Raw genomic sequence first — 19,627 nt, 5'->3', positions numbered from 1 at the left:
CGTCGACTTCCGGCAACAAGTGGATCGTCGTAGCAACTGACTACCTCACCCGCTACGCCGAGACAAAGGCCTTGCCCAAAGGCAGTGCCGCCGAGGTAGCCAAGTTCTTCGTGGAGAACATCGTCTTGCGTCATGGCGCCCCAGAGGTCCTCATCACAGACAGAGGTACCGCCTTTACTGCGGACTTAACTCAGGCGATCTTCAAATACAGCGAGACGAGCCACCGCCGCACCACCGCCTACCACCCACAGACCAATGGCCTCACCGAACGTCTAAATAAGACCATCGCCGACATGCTGGCCATGTACGTCGACGTTGAGCACAAGACGTGGGACGCCGTCCTTTTGTACGTGACCTTCGCCTACAACACGGCCGTGCAAGCAACAACGCAGATGACGCCGTACAAGTTGGTCTACGGAAGGAGCCCGGCGACGACGCTCGACGCCATGCTACCAAACGTAACCGACGAAGAAAATCTCGACGCCGCCGCTTACTTACAGCGCGCCGAAGAAGCACGACAGCTCGCCCGCCTACGGATCAAGAACCGGCAGACGACTGACAGCCGCCGCTACAACCTTCGACGACGCCACATGGAATACCAACCCGGTGACCGTGTATGGGTATGGACGCCAATACGCCGACGGGGACTCAGTGAGAAGCTTCTTCGACGGTACTTCGGACCCTACAGGGTGCTTCGACGCCTCGGCGCACTCGACTACGAGGTTGTCCCTGACGGCATTACGAACTCTCAGCGGCGCCGTGCACGACCTGAAGTCGTCCATGTCGTGCGCCTCAAACCATATTACGCGCGTTAGCAAATCTGAGGACTGTCATTTTGCTTTATTATTGTGCTTTCTTGTGCTATTGTTTATTGTACTTTGTTGCTTTATTCTTGTTATTTACTGTTGCATGCATCGGCCTGTTCTGTTTTAAGCATCGGGACGATGCTTTTTCAGAGGGGGGCATTGCCACGTGCGTTTCTTTATTACGTTTGCTGTATTCGGTTTTCGGGCACAAAGACTGTCAGCAACGCTCAGCGCGAACCGCGCCTCATTGCTCGAGAACCTTCGCGATCATTGCAGATCGTTTTGTTAAGATTGCGCGCAAGACGCGCACACTCGAGTGTATTCTAGAATTTGCACGACAGCTAGCGATAACGCTCGAATATTCGACGGCACACGTTTAAATGCCGACGCGCTTCAGCGCTGGTCAGTTGATCGACGGTCGATGATCTGTACGCCGCTATCAGTGCATACCGTGTGTATTGCTGTAAATTAACTTTCCGTTTCCCGGCCACAAGTTAGGCCAAATAAACAGTTTCATCTTGACAACGCCGACTGCTGTCTTCGTCGACGTCACGACCACGTGACAATATCGATAAAACTCATTTCTTTATTTTGTTTTTCACGCACTCTTAATCAGGTCCCGCTTAAAGTGCTAGATATAGCCAGGAAACATGACATTTTTCGTCTGGTTTCCTGGATATAGCCAGCATTTAACCAGGACCCGAATAAGATTGTAGCTCCGCCTAATTTTAATTCACCCTAGCACTTGGTAGAGTTTCCAGATTAGCTCATTTGCTACAGCGACATACATCGAAAATAGGTGACGCTGGGTTCGGATTCCAGATCAAAACATTATTTGTCTTTTTTAAATTCGAAACGCTCGTTCCGATGCACCGTGCGTAACCAGACTTTTTGTTCTTTTTTCTTTTACGTTTCGCGAATCCACTTCGAAACTTCTCTCCAACTCATGAATTTTGAATGCGCCTCTACACCCTTGCTACCTGAACTGCGTACACCGGCCGACGGCCAAGAAAACCGCATTGACCAAAGAATAAGAAAAGCAAGCTTCCCATGAATCCAGCGTCGTTCGGGCCGGAGCTTATTACAAGCTAATACAGCTCGCCTCCGCAGCGCGCAGGCAGGCTCGATATAACCGCTCGAGCGTGGTGAATGTGGAAGCAACGTGTGCGTGTGTCTGTGTATATATATATATATATATATATATATATATATATATATATATATATATATATATATATATATATATATATATATATATATATATATACTTCAGAAGGTCGTACCGTGCGACTGCATACACAAAAACAAACGCTGCAGAGCCAACATCTATAAACCATCAATGCGAATACGCATACATGAAGCGTAATGCCCACATACGTGTCCACATACGCTTGGAGCACGCTAGAAACGTATATAGCACGCGGGCGAACCGCCTTCCCGCATGACATAGGCATATCCACGCGAGCAATTGCTGTCACGTCCACGCCAGAAGCCGAAGCTGGCGGGCATGTGAAGGAAGCAAGGGCTTCAGCCATCTTCTAACGTTCCCGGACGTCCGTATATACACAGGCCGAGAGAGCGAAAGCAGGCTGGCTTAACAGAGCGCGGGAGAAGCAGCGGCAGCGGCAACAGTGCACGGTAGAAGCAGCGCTAGTGTTGGTGCGCCTGGGGCGATCGGCGTCCTCGCACTTACCGTAGAAGAGGAGGAAGGGAGCGAGAAAGAAGGCGTCTTACGCTGTGGACAGGTGCGCGAGACGGCGCCCATACCGCGCCATAATCGATGGCCGGCGTAGGACGTAGGTATGTAGCCTCATGGGAGCGCTCCGCTGGCATGCATGAGTGGTCTTCCACCCCTATCGTCAGCGCTCAGCGTCTGAAGCCGGTGGGATTAAGCGGTGAATGAAATGCAACGGGAAAACTGGAAGGCGTATCTGGGAGTGTGGAGAGCAACTAATTAGCCCGCTTACCAAGTGTGGGGGTCACTTATTGTTCTCCGAGTAGCTCTAGGAACTCTTTTTTCGTGCTGTTCTTTTTTTTCTTTGTTCTTTTCAGAGGCGTAAGCAAGAGGAGGGAAGGCTGTTGTCACTAATTCCGGTGTTGCTCACGGCAGATTAACTAGATCGCGCTGATAGCCGGTCGGGTTGTCTCCGTGCTGCGTTCAGGCTCACCGGCCTTGGCGTTGATGCCTCGTGGACAATATTGTATATCCTATGTTGTATATCCTTGCTGTGCGTGCTTCGGAAACCTCTCGCATCAGGTCCTTGGCTTTTTTTTTTTCTTCTTTAATGACGGTAAAGACAACTGCACCACGCCGCGTTGCAAGATGACTTCGTATACCGGCAACAGTTTGCGGGGAGTCAAGCTAGCGCTGCATCGCGCAGCAACAGCAGCTCTATAGTCACGGCTACGGGTGTTCAAGTGTTGTAGCTGCCGTGAGCTACATTTTGAGTTAGGCGAGAAGATGAGTGCGGCGTGAGGTGAATTCCGGAAGGGACTAAATCCCAGCTTCAAGCCAGGTATAGGGTGTTACAAGGTAACTACCACACGCGATACCTCCGGGTGACAGAGGGGATAGAGGGGGAGAGGCAGGTTTAGTGTCTGGAGTCTTGTGGCAGTCACATGGCTCGAGTGCGCGTATTCACCTGCGGAACGATTGTGCGTGTAGTGGCGAAAAGATGCGTCGTGTGTGGCAGTATAAGGCCGGATTTGGCAGGTTTGGCCTCCTTTCTTAGCCCTTCGTTAAAGTAATGAACAAGTCAAATAGTATCACCGACAAATGCTTTTATTTTTCTAATACACGCGGGGCAACATGTGGAGAAAGAGGACGAATGCCCGACTGGCACAATGTCAAGTTGTAAACACATAAGGCAAAACAGCGGGCCCTCATTATCGGTATAGTGTAACTATGCGTCTTAAGAGCGGCTAGTTACGGATCGGACGGGTTATTGTTATAGATCAGAGTTAGTGTTACAGATCAGACGAGTGTCCGAAAAAAAAGAGCGTAAGTATTCATGAAATCGGTTCGTCTATTGTGAAGGTATACATAATTAAGCCGCCTTACTGAAATACGTGGACACCGCTTGCGCTCTTCCGGTCTACATAACGTGAAATAGTGCAGATCGAGCAAGGTATTGTAACACGGCAGCTTTGACTCGCATACCAAACACGAGGCGCTGTGCAGCCGACCACATATACAATGTCAACCACACCAGAGAATCTCGGGCCTCGCACGTGCACGCGTACACGACAGCAATGCGCACGCGCCCGACAAACGCCGGCGGATAGCCGCCTGCGCATGCGTAATGCCCACGAGGCGACACGCGACGGTTTACAACCTAACAAGCACTGTGACGCATTGACGTCATCGAGGCTAATCATTTTGTAGTATAGCCGTGTCAGCAAACGGCTGTGCTTTATCTCGACCTCTTTATCTCCGCAAGCACAGTAGAAGCAGCGGATAGTAAAACAAAACGGCATACATTGACGCCACGTGACTACAGCCTTATAGTAAATCTTGCGAGTCAACTGCATTGCGTAAGTGCTGTCAGCATAAAATGCACTCGCAAAGCACCCACTCACACACACTGAACGACGTGCTCATGACAAGGCTCAACAAAGCAGCGCGTGACGTCGTTCTAGAGAACGCGGCTTTCATTTCAATCTTTGGTCAGATGTGCCTTCGCTCAAAACGATCAATAAACGATTGCAAAATCTATTTGCTCTGTTCTTGACACGTTCGCTTAAAAAATCTCTTTTTTTCCTCAGTTTCAGGTTCCGGCAACTGCTTCCGGTAACTGCCATAAAGCGCGGCTCTGCGTCCTTCTCGACGCCTGCTTTAGACTAATAAAAAAAATACCAACAAAAAAATTTCTTCCGGGGATCCATTTCTCGCACAACTCGGGTGGCTTTGACATCACACCGTAGGCAACACGCACCACAAAACATTTTTTTACGCTCGCAGACTACCGAAACAACAAGCAATGCCATGAAAGAACAAACTTCTTTTCCTTACACTGTTCGCTTACACGTCGGTACAACTAAATAACTAATAAGAAAACAAAAAGAAATGATCGTCAGCCATCGTATCGTCGAAGCAGTAAGGCGGAAAGTGTTGATAAATTCTGTTTAAGAGCTAGTATATGTTTCGCTCGCTATTTTTTTTTTAGCAACGGTGCAGTTCAAACAGGAAAGGAGAGAGAGGGGGGGGGGTAAAAGAAAGCCACTCCTGGCAAACTTCGCTGAACGAAAAAATCGCCAAAGCCAGGAGAAAAGGAAAGAAAAACACCGATCGTAATCTCTCACACCAATAAATGCGCCACAAGCGGTAGAATACGTGAAGCTTTTAACGGGCCTAAAAGCGTGCATCGTTCCAACAGCTATGTTCGCTCCCGCGAAAACGGTGCAGTGCTTTACACTTCTACGAGCCTCCTACAAAGATTCCTGGCGAAAACTCCGGTGCTAGTGTGTCAGCGATATTTTAGTATGACGGTTTAGCGAGCATGTGAACGGTATGTACCGCATCGATTTGCCTAAGCTTTGACTCTACGCCATCAAGCGCGTTCTGCTACATTGGGTCGTGATAATTACGTCGTTCCTGCCGTTTACAGAAAGAGGTGATGACGATGATGGCAAATGTGTGCTGAGCCTCATTGGTTTGCCTGCTTAAAGATGTAGGACTGTTGGGAAATATGGATGGCTATAGAGCGCGAAATCGACGTAAGCAGGGCTAGAAACGAACCCAGTTGGTGTAACTGCAATCTTAGAGCACTGACTGCAGCAAAGAAGACTTTAAAATTGTTTTCTTTTCTTTGGTTTATTGCTTTCAAGTAAAGCTCAGCTGCGTTGCTTTTCACTTGTGCAGTGGGGTTTCTTTTCTTCTTTTTCCTACTAACTTGGTGTGGGAACAGCACCTTTCACAGCACAACATAAAGGTATAGTGCCGATTATAAAACCTCAAGAACGTCTGAAACCGCAAGCGCGAGAATTATACAATTTCTCGTGTCAAACCGACCGTTATTATGCTGAACGTGCTGTACAACCATACGACCACAGTTCCATCGAGTCGTTTTTGTAGGAAGCTACGACAGCGCCAGTGCCAGTCAGCCAACTTCCGAAGCTTGACTGGGCTGAGTGATGGATTTTTCATGCGTAATGAATAGGCACACATGTTCCACCCAGAAAGCACAATCCTCTCTCTTCTTTTTTTTCTTTTCATCCCTTAATGCGTTTCCCGGAAAGTAGGGTAGCAAACCAGACGCGCGTCTGGTTGACCTCGCTACCTTTCGATCCTTTTCTCGTCCTCCTCTTCCGAAGCTTGAGCAGTACAGAGTGGTTGGCGATCCGACAGACCCAACGAATTTGCGTATACGTGCTTCGTTAATTACGGTCGATCTTAAATGCATGTTTTCCGGCTAACCGAGAGGCGCCTTCATAAGCAAGTTCGGAAGGTAATTCAGTAGCGTTCTGTCCCACTCGCCCGCAAAATAACGGGATAACTCATGAGACCCGTCACTGCAGCGAAGGAGTCAGTCAATAACGACGATTTTCCGCGCACTTCGTGATGCAAAGAGATTTAGAAATTCGGTTAACTTTCGCATCCATGAAGCGTTGCAAGAGGTCGACATATTCCAGAAAACAAGGCTTCCTGGCCACCGACAAGATGACGTCGACTCGAGGTACACTGCACGCTTTTCTTCAGGCGGTGCACGCATAACTTCCCCGCAGGGGCGCTGAGCCAACCTTTACGCCGTAGGAGCAAGCCGATAGGAGTCGGGCCACGGCGTCATAAACTTTGCCATCGCGAAGCCATTCTCTGCAGCCCGGAAAACCGCATAGATAGGCACGTGGTTGCGGTGTGTTCGTGAGAGTGACGGGTGCTGGAAACGGGGAGGCGCGCTTGCCCGAAGGGCTGCGCAGAAGGTTTCATGCGCAAATCCTTCGGTCAAGTGGTTAGAGCGTCCTCCTTTTATGCTGGGGGTAGCGGGTTCGATTCCCCGTGTCACCGATACAGACCGGTTTTTATCGCGATGGCAGTTATAAGGACACTTGAGGCGGGTTTTTGCCGTCTCCGTCGCCGTGAGGCTCCGTATAAAGTCCAATGGCAATAACATCGCCCCGTGCGTGGCATCTGTGTTTTCCCCACACAAATCAAGGAGCGGGGGGTTTCACCCCTCCCCCCCCCCCCCCCCTCCCGTTGTTTTTTCTGAAAGCACCCGCTTAAGTCGCAACGACTTTTCTTTGTTCGGTTTTTACGCGCGACGGCAAATTTTGTGTAATAGCACCGGAAAAAGGGCACATTTACGCGGAAAGACACATTGTCCACAGCTTGTGATGGGAGACTCCAACACGAAAGAAAGTAAGGCGATTACCGCGAGTGGGGCTCAGCAACTAGATTTTGTAGGTTTTATTGCAAGTATTCCCAACTGCCGCGCAGTTCCTCGACACATCTTATGCAGTCTTTGTTGTTTAGCTTTGACGAGAAATCATACTTTCGTCCCTGTGTAAAGTGATGTTCGCATATGTCCCAAGTGTTGGAGTCAAGGACACAAATAAAAGATAAAGATGACTATCGCTCCTAGCTCCTCTATTCTCGATGCAACACCCCGCCCCCCCCTTAATAATTTAGACACGCCCCTTTATTTCAATTCCTGAGCAAACACTTATGTCGCATGTCCTATGTGCAAGTAAAAGCGTTCAAGGTCAGCCGACGATCGCAGCTCAAGCAGAGAGAAAACGCGCCATCCATCGCTCGAGATGCCCATGGCGGGGGGCTTCGCGGCTCCGGACAGAAGCTGCGAACTTTTAGTTCTCGCGTACACTGAGCTACAGGCGCCTGCGCACCCTTTCATGACAGGGACCAGCAGACGGCTCATACCTTTGTACGTGCTGTGTATTGGCGATGGTTTATAGTCGATATGGGTCATCGCCGGGTTTTTTTTTTTCCTTTCTTTCATACAAGTCTTTTATATGTAACGCGGTTTCAACAGACAAACATAAAGAAGGTTGACGTGGCACTCACCACCGCCCGAGCCTGGAGAAGGAGGAGCACGCCCTGGCGCACACCGATCGTGTCCTCGTGGAGCTGGAAGCCAGGTCGGCGTCACCTCCTCCCGTCGAGCCCGTGCAGGTGGTGGTCACCGCGCCGCCAGGGGTCGTGGTGGCGGTCGCGGTGTTGGTGCCGGCCGTGCCCCCTCCTCTGGCGTCCAGTGAAGAGGGCACGCCGTTCATGTCGTAGGCCGAGAGGACGCAGAAGCGGCCCTCGTCCATGCAGCAGTGCGGACAGCCCGACAGCGTTACCGCCGCCACGGCTGCGCTGCTAGAAATGGGCTGGCGGCAGAGGCCCAATGGACGACGCGGTGTGGGCCGCGCCGGCGATGCTCACCCGTCGGTCGAAAAAGACGACGGGGCTACTGGGACGAATCTCGAAGGCCTGTTCGCCGCTCTCACAGGACTCTATCGGCAACCGCAACACGGAATGCCCTGTAAGCAGTATAGACAAACAAAGATCGACGCATTAGAAAGCGTTATATCTAACATACAGTAAATTATCGCTGTAAAGAAGTCGATCAGTTTAGCTTCAGTGTTTTACTTCATCAAATTTATCTATATTTACAGTTTGGGGAATACGTTTAGTATGAAGTAATAGGAAACAAGGCAGCAGGAGCAGGACATTTATGTCCAATGCTTCGTTAAACGTGGCTCAACATTAAGTTGCAACTGTTAATAAAATGCAGCCGTCATGGGCCCTGGCTCTTTCGCTTCTTGATGATCACATCAAGTTCAAGAATACATTTGTGTCGTTTGCCCGCTCCATCATAAGTTCGTACCCAACATATCGCTTTTTCTCATAACCTCAATCAATACGTACCCTTTCTGTGAAACGCGCTCTTTTGTTTTCATGTACACCCTTTTCTTCTGAAAGCCTTAGTAGGTGCCTCGCGCCATCGTAGCCGCAATCGTACGCTTCTCTCCCATCGCATGTTTTGGCACTTAAGTCTTTATCTGCGAATAAAACACAACCAGAGACCCAAAGTTTCAAGCACGGCCCTGGTTTTACAGGAACACTTCGTCATAATGACGAAAACATCTATACTTACAGAAACCATATTACGCGTACATTTAATTATTCGGGTATTTACATTAAAATGAATTTTGGCTTACCACCGGTGTGGGCACTTTGTCTCTCTTATTTTTACTTCTATCTATGTGTCCGTTGCGATGGTATACAGTCGTTACGCTGCTCGGCTGCTGAACCGAAAGTCGCTTGTTTGATCCCGGCCACGGCGGTCGCATATCTATGAAGGAGAAATGCCAGAAGCCCGTGTACTTTGCGATATCAGCGCACGGTAAAGAACACCAGATGGTCGAAATTTCCCGAGCCCTCCACTATACGGCGTGCCTCATAACGGTATCATGGTTTTGGCACGCAAAACCCTAGATATTATTTATTCTTATTCTTTATAACTGAGGCACATCACAATATCTTTGCGTCGTTCACTTCCACGCATGGCGTTAACTGAGTTAACGTCATGCCCATTCATGACGTGAACTCGATCTGTTTACCTTCAAACTTTCTAGAAGTGAACCGAGTCTACGTCATGCCCACGTCATCTAGGACACTGAAAAGACCCCGACGAGAAGGTCTACGAGCAGCGGCGAGCGCGTACACCGCAATCTTCAAAAGCACGTGCCGCCGCCATTCGGTGCCTCCGACTCGCCCGGCGTAATCAATGCCGCCCTAACGAGCCACGTTTTCCCATTCACGGCGCTCATTCGGCGAACGACTTTCGGCATCACAAACGACCCTCGAATAAACACCTATCGCCCAACAGGGACAAAGCGAGAGCTTCTTTTTTCTTTTTCTTTCTTTTTTCTTTTTTTTTTAACAGGAATGGAAATAGGACGGCCGGGTGGCTGCAGAGGGCGCTCTTGAAATCGTACAAAAAACGATCCAACGCGCAAACTGCGAGTCGCAATTAGCGACCGGCGCGCTGGCTTCCGAATTGGCTGGTCGTTTGGCAAACCCCGACTAGGGTGCAATCTGCCTCGAGCAGAAGACGTGACGCACTTAGCGCCGCGGCGCCCGGCAGAGAGAGGGTTTGACTCGCATCAAGGACTAAGACGACGCCCTATACTGCAAGTTTCAGGCGTGGAAGGTCAGCGACGACTTAGCCACGGCGTGATTAGAAGCTCCTTGCCCCAACCCTTTTATATATAAGCTGACTGCGGCGCTGCACAAATACGGGCCTCTGAGAGACGTGGCCTCTGAGAGACGTGGCCTCTGGAAGCGGCCGGAGCAAGACGTTATCATCGAATAGCATAAGAGAGGGGTTGTATGGAATGAGCGTATAAATACGACGGGTCAGCGGGAATCGATTTCGTGCGGGAACCTCGTTTGGCAAGGCCATCGGTAATGTCCGCAAAAGGGATACGTGCAGCGCGGCGCGTTACGCAAGAATACGGGGACACGGCGCTGGAGAAAGGGGCTCATTTTCATCGCCGAGACGAGAGAGCGCACGAATCAACTCGATCCGGTCATCAGGAACCTACCGAAAAGGGCCGAGGGATGTTTGCCAGAAGACAGAGCTTAGATTCGGGACGAAGGTCTTTTGGGAAGCTCGCACGAGTGCAGTTAACTCTAATGGAAGCATGACCGTGATGATCATGAGCTTGTGCGACGTCGTCGCAATAAAGAGAATCGATTGAGTCCATGGAAGAAGGAAAATATCTGGGAACAGTCGGTCCGGCAAGCATTGAAATCAAGCCGGATCGCAGCGAAAGTCGCCGTACGTGTCCATTGGCCGTAAAGGCATCGGCAGTGTAACGTTCAGAGAACGAGAGAAATAAGGTTTGGTTTGGTTTATGCGGTTTAACGTCTCAAAGCGACTCGAGCTGTTTTGAGTTGCCGTAGTGGAGGGCTCCCGGTAATTTCGACCACCTGGTCTTCTTTATCGCGCTCTGACATCGCACTGTGCTAGGGCCTCCAACATTTTGCCTCCATCGAAATGCGACCGCCGCGGCCGGGATGGAGCTCGCGTCTTTCGGGTCGGCAGCCCAGCGGAACGACCTGAGGGAATTCTACAAGGATACGTACGTATGCTGAGCCTCGTAGGCTAACCTTCGCTAAAGAAAGGGAAATGACTGGGAGGTAACGAGGAGGAGAGAATTTCGCGCTAACACACGCACACAAAGAAGAGTTCAGCGTTCAGTCCAATAAAATAAATTACACCATCTCCCGCTAAAGGGAACCATGTGTAGATGCGAAGCAGCGGGGAAATGGTTAGGTTGAGCGGGACATGGTGTAATTTTTTTTTTTCTTGCGTTCTCGAGCCTGTGCCTTCCTCTGGCGTAGAATCAGCACTGTCTTCCAGTCTCCATCCATCTCCCGCTGAGTGGAACTCGACTACCGGTATTCGACTATCACCAAGTCACAAGATCATGTGCGTCTGCCTCTCTGCAGTCCATGCCATTTGTGTCGTCGTGGGATTCGTCAGCGAGGGAAGGAATGCACGAGCGCCGCTCGTCTAGAGCCACAGAAGCAGAGGCGTCCATCGGCCGCTCGTGCCACGTCAAGACGCCGGAGGCGTCGCTGCTGCCTACTCGTCGCAGGAGAGAATGAGGCGCGTGAGAGGGAGAGTGGGAATAGAGAGGGAGAGAGGAGAGGAGGTGTGTGGAGAGAGTATGCGCATGCGCAGTAAGGGTGGTCATGCCGCACACCACCTCCACCACCACCACCACCACCACCACCAAATTGAACTCCGCCATAAGATGCTTCGCATCTAAAAAAACGTTCGTGTAGATTGGCGTGTCCCGAAAAGCTGAGCAAGGCTTTCAGAAGGTGTACTGAAACAGTGAGCACGTCCGAGGAAACCAAACAACGATGCTTAAGGCACCGTGCTTTCAATGCCTTAAGCATCGTTGTTTTAAACATAGAACACTTACGCACATTCCTAAACGTGAAGTGATGAATTAGAATATTCTGATCTGTTTCTTACTATTTATTTTGCAGAGTATAGCACATCTGCTTCCTTGTTAAAATCGGGGTCGTGAGGAGGCAAAAATACCACAGTTGACGTCGCTGTCGCGGTTGACATTGCTTTGTGGCGAAGTAACCCGTGAAGATCTAGAGAGGCTCGCGGAACGTATACGCATGACGTGAAGTCGCGAAAAGTACAACTACATACTGAGAAGCGGCAACAAGTGTCCCTGTTCTGTTGACCCAGCGCTACTTCCTACGACGATCATGCACCAGCAATCCCAGAAATCAAATATGCCATTTTAGTTGTGCAAGTTATCGTCAGCGTCATCATGGCGTGCAAAAACGATCCAGCTGCTGTACCTCCTGCTGTCTTGTTGCAGGTGCCGGTGTGTGCATTGACGTCATAATCGAAAATGCTGGTCTTGGCTAAAGGGAGAGATGGAGATGGCAGCATCAGCACTAGCACTCAATGGCGTAGCCAGGGGGTGGCACACGGGGCCCGTGCCCCCCCCCCCCCTCCAAACCCCCGATTTTCTTTTTTTTTTTTCTTTGCTAGAGCCTACAGAGCACAAAATGACACTCGACCAGATCTGCCTGCCCGCCCCCCACTTCAGGTCAAGGAAGTGCCCCCCTCCCCCGAAAAAAAGTTCTGCCTACGCCCCTGCTAGCAGTAACAGCATGTATCTCCGTGGAAGCACGCAGATACACGAAAGGCAGTGAGTCATTCCCCGTACAGGGAAGCCAAAAAAGCGCCTGTTTTTTTTTTCTCTGCGCAGCCAGGCAGCCTATCTATCTATCTATCTATCTATCTATCTATCTATCTATCTATCTATCTATCTATCTATCTATCTATCTATCTATCTATCTATCTATCTATCTATCTATCTATCTATCTATCTATCTATCTATCTATCTATTACGAGCAGGCCGGAACATCAAAACAGCGGTGCACACACGAGCAAGTAGGGTGATGTACCAAGGCGATGTCCGATGCTCTTATTAAGCTGCCATCCCGTCTCAGCCTAGTTTCTACGCCACGATGATAGACAGGCCCGTTCATATACAAACACAAAAATAGAGACCGCAAACTTCAGCGTACATGTTCGACTGTTCTCCTAGGTGAAATCTGCCAGCCCCACAGAAGCCGTCTACTGTCACCGGGCTTCAATTCCTGGGGGGCTCGTTTAACATCGCCATATTTTTTTCCCGGGACAGCCCTTATTTCAGAACCCTTCCCTGTCATTTCCTTTCTTCTTGTACTTGCTTAAGCACAGAAGAGCCGCCTTCCCGTCTTTACGCGTTAGTAGAGCTCTGCCCTTCTCCCTCCCTCTTGTACTCACAAGGACAACTTCTTTCGACAAACAACTACCCTCCGAGTCCTAAAATGCCCCGGGCATTCGGCGGCACGCTTCGGCACACAGCGCGAACACCGGCGCCTAGCGTGAGATTCAAGGTAAACGGTTTGCCTTTTTTGTTAGTTCTAAGTCACTGCGTATTTATTCGTGTATTGTTTTTGCTTTCATTTTTTGTCTATCTTCTGCCTCACTGTATTCCATTCCTATATATATATATATATATATATATATATATATATATATATATATATATATATATATATATATAGCTGAAGACGACTAGGCGGCGGCAAGAAGGCGCGAGCGTTTACATAAAAGTAAGCTGTTTGTTGTTATCATTTTCTTATCCTTTTGTCGTTAGACTTTACATGCCCTTGGCACTGCCGCTGCCACCACCACTTTCTGTGTTCTTGTGGTTTAGTTGTTCGTTTGTATGTTACAATGTTATACATGTTGACCTCCCTTCAGAGGATATCGCAGGTCGCCGAGCCACCGCCAGTGGCCAACGCCGATCGATAACCCAGGTCACGGATGGCGCCTCGTTCCAAACTTTAGCGCGCATCTAACTGCAAAGATTCTCAAAGGAATGCACGGAGTAAAACAAGGCGTTTAGAAGTAGCGCTTGTTTACGGAGCCCCTGAACGGTCACGGTAAGTTACTTAGCAGTGGCAAAACCAGCGGAAGCGTCGGGCTGATCAAACGTCGTCTTCCTTTACAGCGAAAGCTGTTATGAGACCACAACAGCCGATTATGGTGCCGTAGTTGTCCGCCGCCGGTGTCCGCAACCGCTATCGCGCGAAATAAAATAAAAAGAAATGAGAAAAAAATACCCAGGATCGGATGGGATTTCAAACCGGGCCCTTTGCGTGGCAGTCCAGTATTCTACCACAGACCCACGCCGCTGCTCGAAACTCCTACGCAAAAATACCCTATACAAGCGTCATGTCGGGCAAAGAATCTCCTTAAAGGACCCCTGACACCAAAATTGAAACCTCGAGATCTTTGTGTTGTTTGACTTTCCTGTATACGGGGGCACATCTGACCGATTATTAGTGACGAACGTTGCCTTTAAGATATCTTAATTTGGTTTTAAAGTAAGCGTGAGTGCTCACTTGAGTTGGCTGCACCTTGCGACATCCTGGTATGACGTAGATAGAGGCCCCGTGTGACGTTCCAAGTGTAAAGCAAGTATTGTGGACGTCACAGAAGGTTTGCGGGGCGCACGTGCACAATACGACGACTGGCACCCGGCGAGGCCTATTGTTCCGCACCCCTCTGGCTCTGTTGTCGGGCTGCTCTCGAGGTAGTTTTCGTGAGGGGACACGCGCTTAACAGGTTTAACCCATACCGAGGCACCCACATACTTTCAATCTCTACCGCGCTCGGGGCACCGATTTGAAAACCGCGCTGTCAACGTCACCACAGCTTGAGTGCACGTGGTCTTTGACGCTCCCCCGCATGGGGCGCCAGTTTCTTGTGGTTTTTAGGCGGGCGTTTTGAAGTGATGCTAAAATGGTCACAATTAACTACGCTAGAATTAGTTCTACGATACGCTAGAGCATTTACGATTTAATTTAGAGATTACCAGACACAAAGCTACAAATTACAGCCAAAAAGTCACCAACAAAAATTTCGCTGTCAGGGGTCCTTTAACATATGTAATATAGCGTGTAGAAAAGTAAAATAACAACCAGGCGTCACACAATGCGAATTGCGCAGCGAGCAGGTCGTTGAATGCTTCCAACCCATTACAAAGCACCCAGCCATAATTCTTCATCGTCATGAGCCAAAGCACAAAGTGCACATAACGCCTTACAGATGTGTAGTGGATTCAACGCTTCTCCACAAGATGACGAATAATAGCATAGTGGGTACTTCCCTACTTCAAAAAAAAAATTGTGCTGATTTATGGCCTAGTGGGTTCCTTGCAAGTGTACTTGTATTAGTTGCCTCAAGGGAGTTTACAACGGGCTCTAGAAAGGCCGCTCTTCCAGCTTTCGCTGTGAGTGTGCTGAGTATTCTGAGCAGGCCTGGCGATTTTTTCGCGAGAGGGACACCCTGCCTTTCCAAGCAAGACTAATCTTCTCCACTGCAGTACAAATATTAAGGCAATTCGCACTGACACATTGCCTGCTATATTATTATGGTGCGGGCTGAGGCTTTGTTCTTTTCATACCTCACAATAAAGAACGACACTGTACCCTACGAAAATAACACTTTTTTTGTTGTTATATTCGTGAAGAGACATCGATCGCTACATCACGTAAAACAGTGGTGCAACTTTCTTCACTGTCTTCTGTTTCTTTCTTCCTTTCTTTCTTTCCTTTCTATTCTTTCTTTCTTTCTTTCTTTCTTCTTTCTTTCTTTCTTTCTTTCTTTCTTTCTTTCTTTCTTCCCGTCATACGTTGACACGAAATTTCGACGTCCCTAATTTCAGATTGCTTTCTCATACTACGACCTAGTAAAACTTTCAGCAGCCGAAGATTCACGGTACTCACGCAGACAACGGATGAGCCAAACTCTGTTGCGACAAAGGGTCCGGTCACATAAGCAAAACTTTAAAGAAACCATTGTCTTACGTGCTTATCGTATATACGTATCACGTCTTCCTTTCCCCATAATCATATTTCATCACTCTTTCATTCCCTCTTCCCTTTTTTTCACCTGCGCGGATGTAGGCAAGAGTGTAACAGCTCATGCCGACCTCCCTGCATTCTTCTAGCACACTGTCTCTCTCTTTTCCTTTCACGGCTACAGCAGCCTAACCTTTAGTTATTGCATGAACATAAGTTATCTATACAAATACAATTATTATGTTTCTCCTTCATTTCGTATGTTTCTTTTAATGTGAGTTCGTGTGGATCGCGAAGCTTTAGAATGTTTTTGATGTATTACATACATGTAAGCACACGCTGTAGAGTGTTCTTACGCGCACATTCGGGCATTGTGGAACAGATGTGGCAGAAAAGTCTCCTAGGTAATGCTAACTTTGGAAATAAGTTCCTGCTTTGCCACCTCTGCATCATGTACTATTTAGTGGACAGCATTGACTGACAGGCCGAAGATTTAGCGAGACGTTGTCTTGAGCTTCGTATAAGCTCTATATATACGATCTGCGTGCACTGTAAGGCAAAAATACCCGAAAGAGGAGTAACGGAGCCCACTGCGCGCGCGATGAACGGATAGACCTTTGAAGGAGCAACCACAGAGGGATGCGTGCCGTGTGTAAACCAGTTAGCCTGCAAAGGCAGCGAAGGGTCAACCGCGCGGGAGGTGCCGACCGTGTGCAAACCGATCTAAAGACAACTAACTGTCCTTCTTACTCTTGAGTCAATCTTCCCACTTGTGTACGCGTGGTGGCGTGTGGGCTGTTGTGTCAGGCTGGGAGAGTTCTACGATCGAGTAACTACGCCGCGGTGCCTTACACGTATGCGTGGATGAGCGTGAGGTGCTGCTTTTACGTTTCGCCGCACCCCTGAAGTCTGGAGCTGGTATCGACACGTCGCGACGCCGCGCTGTATATCTCCGGAGTAGTCACAGCACTGCGTCGCCACCGGCTGGTGACGGCGGCCGAGAAGACAGTAGGCCTATCGGATCCATGATTTCAATCTGACTCTGGGCAGTGATCGGCGCTGGATTCTTTCACAAGTAGGTGATCATTCTTTGTTCTGCCGTACCTGTCGGTTGCGTGAAACGCATCGCGCTTGCCGGCAACGGGCTCGATCGTGTTGTATATCGCGCGCACGAAAGGCACCGCGGTGGCAGGCTTGGGCGTCAGCTCGCCTGTGATTTGAGAAGGCCTGGAATTTGGCCGCCATTGCCGTCGGCTGCCTGGACGCTCGCTCATCGAATATTCGCCGCGGTGATGAGCTGCGGGCTCGCGATATTGGGCAGAGGCCTCGCCGCTGCGCTGCGACTCGTTCGAATCGCATTGCGGTGGCCGGCAACGAGCTCGCTTGTATGTCGCGTGCTGGAAGTGCACCGGCATGGGATCGCGGGGGCTTTTGCTATCCGACTTTAGCTGTGCTTCGGAACTCTGCGGAATTTGGTCGCCGTTATCGTCGGCTTCCCCGTCGCTCGCTCGCAAGCCGCTCGGCGCCGTTCGTGGCGGCGGCCCCGTGCTCGCTCGCTCGCTCTTCTGCTCGAGGTTCGCTGGCGGCAGCGGCAGCTGACGGGCTTGCTCGAGCTTTATACGACGCCGCTCGCAGAAAATTCGCCGACTCGTTGGTGGCACGTGGTTGGCAGCGCCTCGGCGGGATGGCTGCGGCTACCGCACTTGATCTCTTGAGCAAAGTGGCTCGAAATGCGTCTTTGATGGTGTATGACATTGCGGTGAAATTATTTGCATGCCATATTTTAGACGTGTTTTTACTTTCCCCTGCACGTATTTGCCATGTTAGTGCGTATTCATCCCCTCTGTCACGTGTGAATAACTATTTGCAATCTTTTTGTGCTTTGCGGGATGCAGCCGTTGTCCACAACGTATGCTGCGTGCGCTAGCGCGTGCAGTGCCAGTCATCTGTCGCTTCCGTTGGAGCAGCTTCACAAAAAGGATTGTACGAGATATGACAACGCGGTTGGACCTGTGCTGGACATTTTACAGTTAATTAAATGAAAGAAAGCAGAAACTTCATATGTAAAGAGAAAAATAAAACGTTTCATTGTCTCAATATTTTGTCTTTCGTTGTCGCATTGACTTCGAAAGCAGTAATACACGCATCACTAATATTTCTTCGCGTCTTCTTTTCAGCTCCATTTGTTGCTCACCGCGGAAAAAAACACGCGAAAAAAGTATTAAGCCTTGCGGAGAGTAACTGTACAAAAGCATCCCTGGGGATTAACGGTTCATTTGAACTGCGGATCAAAAGTTGATCCGAACGAAGTATTTGAGTGGACCGATCGTTCGTCCGGCGAGGTGCAACTGCGGGGACTAACGGTTACCCAGTAAGGTCTAAATGTGGGGACTAAATGTTAGTCCACTGAGGTGACCTGTGGGGACTAACAGTTACCCGGTAAAGTGTAAATGTGAGGACTAAATGTTAGTCCACTGAGGTGATCTGTGAGAACTTACAGTTCCCCGGTGAGGTGTAAATGTGAGGACTAGATGTTAGTCCACTGACGGGATCTGGGGGGCTAACAGTTACCCGGTAAAGTGTATATGTGAGGACTAAATGTTAGTCCACTGAGGTGTTTTGTGGGGACTAACAGTTGCCCGGTAAAGTGTATATGTGAGGACTAAATGTTAGTCCACTGAGGTGTTTTGTGGGGACTTACAGTTCCCCTGTGAGGTTTAAATGTGAGGACTAAATGTTAGTCCATTGAGGTAATCTGTGGGGACTAACAGTTAGCTGCATGGGGACTAAGTGTTAGACCCGGTGCCGTTAGTCCTTAAAGGGATTAATGGTTGTGGCAGCCCCATTAGTCCCCAAACGGACGAACCACACACCCTTTTAACACCCTTGTGCCTTAGAGCCCAAGGAAGTCTTCGGCTGGAGAAATGTCTGTTCGGGGTGCCAAGCCAACACCGCCATCACACAATACAACAGCCAATCAACAAACCAAACGTTCGCACTTATGTTGAATTCCAATGGCGGTGTCGGAGCAAGCATTTGTGCTCCTTTTGGAACGTGTTTCAATGGCCGAGTGAGGGCGGGAGTCAAGCGGTTCGATGGGACAGTCGGAGCGGATTCAGAGCGGGAGCCACTCCGTGGAGCAGGAAAAGTTGTTCCGCCAAAATCGGCGGAGTGGAGCGGAACTCGGCGTGACGTACTTCCATTAACACCTTTGCCTGCTTGGGAGCGCTGCCGGTGTCGCGTGTTTTGACAGTAATGGCGGACGACATGGGCGTCTGGACAAATCGTGCAGCATTGCTTCCGCTGATCGATAGCGACAGCTCCGAGTCAAAAAACTCCAGTTCCTGCACGAACGATTTATTGGACAGTGACAGCGACGCCGAAACTGCCGCGTACGAGCGGAAATTCGACAGCGGGATTAGCGGGATTAGCGGAATGGAATAACTACACGCAAGGTATTCTGGGCATCTCAAAACTTCCGTTTCCTTCTGGCTACCACGCTTGCTCCGGCGACGCGGATTGTGTTCCAATTGCGGATTGGAAGGCGCTGCTCTACGCCAGAGTCCAGTACTCGCTCGCAGAGTCCATCGGCTGCTCCGACTCTGCCATTGGAATTCAACATTTGACATACGGCCTCCAAAACACAACCTCGCTCACGCGCACTCTTGGTTCATGCGCACTTTTCATTACTACCAATGTTTAAACGCTCTCTGTTGACAATATTTTATCATGGCCGGTACATACAGCACACAAGGTGTAGCCACCGTCGTTCTATAGTGTTATCATTATTCGAGCGGAATGAATGTTCCATTGCCGACTTCCTTCAATTTAGAGGTTTGCTCCAGACGAATAAAACGCATGGATTCCGTGCACTGCATGTCGATTAGGGCCTCGACCACTCGGGGAAGTGAAATT

General features: G+C 49.6%; 1 protein-coding gene across 1 annotated transcript in view; it reads right to left on the bottom strand.

Moving 5' to 3' along the window:
• LOC119395997 (solute carrier family 35 member F1) overlaps window positions 1–19,627 on the bottom strand; it is a 146,415-nt gene that overhangs the window by 84,151 nt on the left and 42,637 nt on the right. Inside the window, exon 2 of the mRNA XM_037663025.2 lies at window positions 7,825–8,285. Coding sequence (XP_037518953.1) covers window positions 7,825–8,072 — 248 coding nt within the window. The 5' untranslated portion in view covers window positions 8,073–8,285. The remainder of the gene's footprint in view (window positions 1–7,824; window positions 8,286–19,627) is intronic.

This window comes from Rhipicephalus sanguineus, chromosome 6, assembly GCF_013339695.2.
Source record: "Rhipicephalus sanguineus isolate Rsan-2018 chromosome 6, BIME_Rsan_1.4, whole genome shotgun sequence".
Classification (NCBI taxonomy): Eukaryota; Metazoa; Arthropoda; class Arachnida; order Ixodida; family Ixodidae; genus Rhipicephalus; species Rhipicephalus sanguineus.
The sequence above is the reverse complement of the archived record's forward strand: the minus strand, read 5'-3'. Positions and strand labels throughout refer to the sequence as shown.